The sequence below is a fragment of the Alosa sapidissima genome, chromosome 6, assembly GCF_018492685.1.
Source record: "Alosa sapidissima isolate fAloSap1 chromosome 6, fAloSap1.pri, whole genome shotgun sequence".
Classification (NCBI taxonomy): Eukaryota; Metazoa; Chordata; class Actinopteri; order Clupeiformes; family Clupeidae; genus Alosa; species Alosa sapidissima.
The window spans coordinates 15998124-16003123 of record NC_055962.1 but is presented as its reverse complement, the minus strand read 5'-3'; the positions used below and the strand labels follow the sequence as shown (position 1 = coordinate 16003123).

The following is a 5000-nucleotide window of genomic DNA, read 5'->3' as shown; positions in this document are numbered from 1 at the left end:
CAAGGAGACACTGTTAGTAGCCTGGCCTAATTTCATAGTATTTACATTGAATGGCTCCTAGACTACTTGCAGTGTTAACAAACTGTTCATAACAACCTTGGATAACATTCAATTTACAGTTTTTGCCTTTAGGGCTACTGAAGACATTACCACCACAGTCAGCTTTCCATTGTTATTTCTGACAAAGCTTATGAGCTTATTGCACACAACTGTGATTAGGCTACCTTGGGTTAATTTAATTTAACTAACTAATTCTTGTTTGTCAAATATGTATCCATAATCTCGATTTAGGGAGTCAATTTCCCTATCAAACCAATTAAGGGGGCAAGAGCACTCTGTTGTTATCTGTCCATTCTCTGCTTCGCGCTGTCTGCCTCCCTGCCTGCTTGCCAAAATCACCGCCTCGCTAGGTCCAGCTTATTGAACAGAGATCAGCCAATAGCGTTTCAGAACCAGCACCAGCTCTCAAACAGCTGAATGGGGAAACCCGAGAGAGATGAACCTGAAACAGGTTAGGGAGAGTGTGTGAAATAATGAGAGGTAGAGAGGGAAAGAGAATGGATGAGAGAGCTGATACATTAGTGTTAACTGTGGTCTCGAGTGTCTGTTTTGCCCGGGAGAGGCATGCATTTGGCTCCTGTGGCGTAGAGTGGTATGTCAGTCTAACACATCCTCACAGTGGGGCATAATGCTATTTCAATAACATATGTATTAGGGTCTGTTTTTTATCTATCAAAACAGGTAATGTCTTTAGAATGTATATAAACTTGAGCAATGCTCTCATCTCTTTTGTGAACTAAAGGTACATAACAGAGCTGGTGAATAATAACTAGACTGCGAATGTGATTTCACTGCACACAAAGGTTGGCAGCAGATGCAAAAACTCTTCACTGCAAACAAAGGTTGACACATGCAAAAACCCTTCACTGCACACAAAGGTTGGCACATATAAAAACCCTTCACTGCACGCAAAGTTTGGCACATACAGTACATAAATGCCAAATGCACTCACACACACACTGGTATACATGTACAGTACACACAGATACATATGCATACGCTTACACAAAGGTTGGTGCACACACCCACTCAAACACACACATGTACACACACATTGCTGTACGGTTAAGCTCTGAGGAATGTATGTTTGTATAACTACACCTGACAGTTGCACAGTAACAGTACATCAGAAATATCATGGCAGACAAATCTGGGTTGTGCGCACATCCTGAGCTGTTTGAAGTTAAAAGTTTCGCTGCAAACTTGAATAGACTGTGCTTGTTAGGAAACTGTATTTATGGCACTGTAACAAAAGCATGTTCTTTTGATGGTGACGAACTTGCTGTGAGGAGCCTTCATAGAGCATGAAATTATTTCCATCTTTATTACGATTAGGCTACTGTCAAATTTGACATCTGAGAATGTCAACGTGACTTCGCAAATTACATGCCATCATAAGAAAGTGCTTTTATGAATATGTGTGTGTGTGTGTGTGTGTGTGTGTGTGTGTGTGTGTGTGTGTGTGTGTGTGTGTGTGTGTGCGTGTGTATGTGTGTGTGTGTGTGTGTGTGTGTGTGTGTGTGTGTGTGTGTTTACGCACAAAGCATCTGGAGGAGCTTTTAAAAATAGACCACAATCAATCATGTGAGTTGTCCTCGACTTGGCACCCGCCACTCACACAGTTTAAGTCAGGCCCTGGCCCATCAGAGGAGCAGAAAGAGTGAGGAGGAGTGGGACTGAGTGATTTTGTGTGTGTGTGTGTGTGTGTGTGTGTGTGTGTGTGTGTGTGTGTGCCGCTATGGGTGTGTGAGATCAAGTTAGCATGCATGTGTTTATGTGTGTGCTTTCATGGCTGTGTGAGATCGTGTAAGGATGTAAATCTATGTGTGTGTGTGTGTGTGTGTGTGTGTGTGTGTGTGTGTGTGTGTGTGTGTGCACGATGGATGTCATTATTGAGAATCGGATGTGTGTGTGTGTGTGTTTGTGTGTGTGTGTGTGTGTGTGTGTGTGTGTGTGTGTGCCGCTATGGGTGTGTGAGATGAAGTTAGCATGCATGTGTTTGTGTGTGTGCTTTCATGGCTGTGTGAGATCGTGTAAGGATGTAAATCTATGTATGTGTGTGTGTGTGCACGATGGATGTCATTATTGACAATCGGATGTGTGTGTGTGTGTGTGTGTGTGTGTGTGTGTGTTGTTTTATCTGCGAGCCCTGCGCTGTCTCCTAGCATCTGATGGAGGCAAGCCTGGAGCACAATAGTGCCAGCTAATGGGTCCATGCTTTGAACAGCCCTGCAGGAGATGTCTCTAATTGAGCTGACTAATAGCTCAGAGACTTCTCTCTTTCTGTCTGTCTGCTCGCCTGTCTCTCTGTCTGTCTGCTCGCCTGTCTGTCTCTCTGTCTGTCTGCCGTCTGCCACGTCTGACTCTTTTTCTCAGAAACAGTGCAGTGCGTGTCAGTGTGTATGTGTGTGTTTATATTCAGCACCCTCCACATGTACAGTATTGCCACCGCTAGTAAAGATGAGGAAAAATGAGGAAAAATCCAAATCTTGAAGGGAAGCACATTTATTCTGAGAAAAAGTATGGTGGAGGGTGCGTGATGTTCTAGGGCTGTTTTTAATTCAAATGCCCTTGGAGCCTCATTAGGGTTCATGGGATCATAAACTGCACATGAAATACCTGGGCATTTGAAATAAAAATCTGGATGCCTCTGCTCATGGTCATCTCAGTTCCCTGATCTGACTTCCATAGAAAACCAGTGAAGTGAGCAGGATCTACGAATCTGGAAAATCCGGATATATTCTCTTAAAGAGGAGTGTTCTTAAATCCCCTGGTTTGTGTGCTTTAACTTACTTAGATCTTAACGAAGAAGACTTTAACTTAGTCAGGGATGGATTACTGCACGGGCCTACCAGGCCCAGGCCCAGGGGCCAGAGTCCTGCACGGGTCCGATTTTGTAAATCCGCACCCGCCCGTACCCGCAGTCATTGGAACTGCATCCGACCCGTTTTCCGACAGCAGCACTGATTAAAATCTGCACCCGACCCGACCTGCTTAAAATAGAACCGACACCCGACCCGCACCCGAAATAAAATCAGTTTAGCCTGCCAAATTTTAGACACACTTACAAAAATGTTTATTGCCAGGTCATACAGAAGTTATCACACGACCATTAACACAATGACAACAGCCTACGCTGTCAAAAGAGCTAGGCTACCCTATAGGCTATATGAAGAACATGGCTACCAAAACACTGAGTGATAACATTTTAGGCTACCAACCGGCATGTGCATTAGGCTACTTAACTATAGCCTACAATTGGGGCTGAGACGTGGATCCAATATCTAATGAGGGCAATTTTGGCCTGTACCTTTTCCCGAGGGGATTAGATCCTGTTTGTGGTGGCGTGGTGTTTTAAATTGCTGTGTAAAAAAAGAACATCGTCCACTGTTGACGGTTTCAGCTGACTCCTCCGCTCCTGGATAACGTATCCAGCACAAGAGAAGTCTCGCTCACTTGCAGCGCTGGATGCAGGGATGGCGAGGATAGACCTCGCAATCTGGGCAATATAAGGGAAAAGGCAAGCATGATCTTGCCACCATGACAAAACGTCAAAAGGGTCATCTTTTGGCGTTTTGTGATCGATGTAAGCAGCCACTTCGTCCTGATATTGCGGGGCCTCGTCACTGGAATCTTCTACGTCTGATAAAGTGTCCGCCGACACTCGAACTCGCTTCTCCGGTGGGGGGTGGTGGCACTGCTGTTCAGGACTTCCACGCTTATCCTTGAGGTCTATGATAAATGTAAACAAACATTGCAGTGCAAAATAACGTTATATATTGTATAGGCAGATGTAGGTAACGTTAAGTTTGGCTATGTCTAATAATGGAACCTAGGCTGTGTAGCCTACTTTGCATTAACACTGACCTTTCACAAGGCGCCGCAACTCGCTGTGCACGCTTGTCACTTCACTACTGTCAGCAAGTAGCTTCAAACTTTTCAGTTTAGGATGCAGTAACATTGCAAGTCTATGTAAAAGATGAATGTCGAACTTGTCCTGGAGAATACTGAGGCATTTCTCCTTCAGTGAGGAAATGGTCATGCTATCATTTGAAGAAGCTTGCAAATGGCGTCTGATGCGCTCATACCAAACAATGGTTAGATGGAGCGTCGGGGTTTTCGATGCCTCTAAAGCTTTAGTGGCTTCCTTAAATCGCTCCAGGAATGCAACAAAGTCGGAGAGAGCCTCTTCATCCAAGTTTGTGAGGCGGTTAACTTCCCTTCGCTCTTCCAGAAGTGTGCGGATGTCTTCATATTGACTGCTGATAGACTCTAGCATTGTATGCAGGGAATTCCACCGTTTTTAAGAGTCTTTTTCAGGCGAGCCTGAAGGTTGGTCTGCTTGAAATAGGTCACCAGTGACTTGGCAGAGTCAATCATAGCTGCTACTTCTTCTCCATACGTATCCTCCTGGGATGGTTTGAATGTAGTGTACAGGACAGTGTTGAAAATATGGGCAGCACAGCTCAATCTGGTCACTGTACGCAGGGCCGCAACTATATTTGCGCCCCTATCTGTCACGTAGACCAGTTTGGAGTAGAATTCATCAATGCCAAATTTGCGCAATGCGCTGACGATTGCTGGTTTAATGTTGTCGGCCGTTTTACGCAGTGAACTGTCCCACTCAGAGGTACAGAGCACTCGTTCGATCAGCTCCCACTTATTGTTTATGTAGTGCAGAGTAACACAAAGGTAGCCGATTTTTCTGTAGTCGTCAGTCCACATGTCCAAGGTAACAGCTCCATTACTCCCCCCCAACTGCATTTTAAGTTCTGGGATTATTTTTTGGCGAATCTCCTCTGCATATTTGTTAACTCCACGAGAAACCGTAGTAGGGTCAGGCAGTAGTTGTTTAGCATCCACACGACCAGCTCGAGCACCAACATCTATCAACCCTTGTGCTAATGCAAAAAAACCCTCTCCGTGTACTGCCTCAAAGG

At 44.9% G+C, this 5000-nt stretch overlaps 1 protein-coding gene and 1 long non-coding RNA gene across 2 annotated transcripts in view; one reads left to right on the top strand and one right to left on the bottom strand.

The window, feature by feature from the left end:
* Nucleotides 1-5000, top strand: part of LOC121711742 — an 81458-nt gene that overhangs the window by 57660 nt on the left and 18798 nt on the right. The window lies entirely within an intron of this gene.
* On the bottom strand, nt 3308-4343 carry LOC121711741 (zinc finger protein 618-like). Its single transcript, XM_042095571.1, has 2 exons — nt 3928-4343; nt 3308-3792 (listed from the first exon to the last, which is right to left on the bottom strand). The coding sequence occupies exons 1-2, from the start codon at nt 4337-4339 to the stop codon at nt 3386-3388; spliced, it is 819 nt and encodes a 272-aa protein (XP_041951505.1). The 5' UTR covers nt 4340-4343; the 3' UTR covers nt 3308-3385.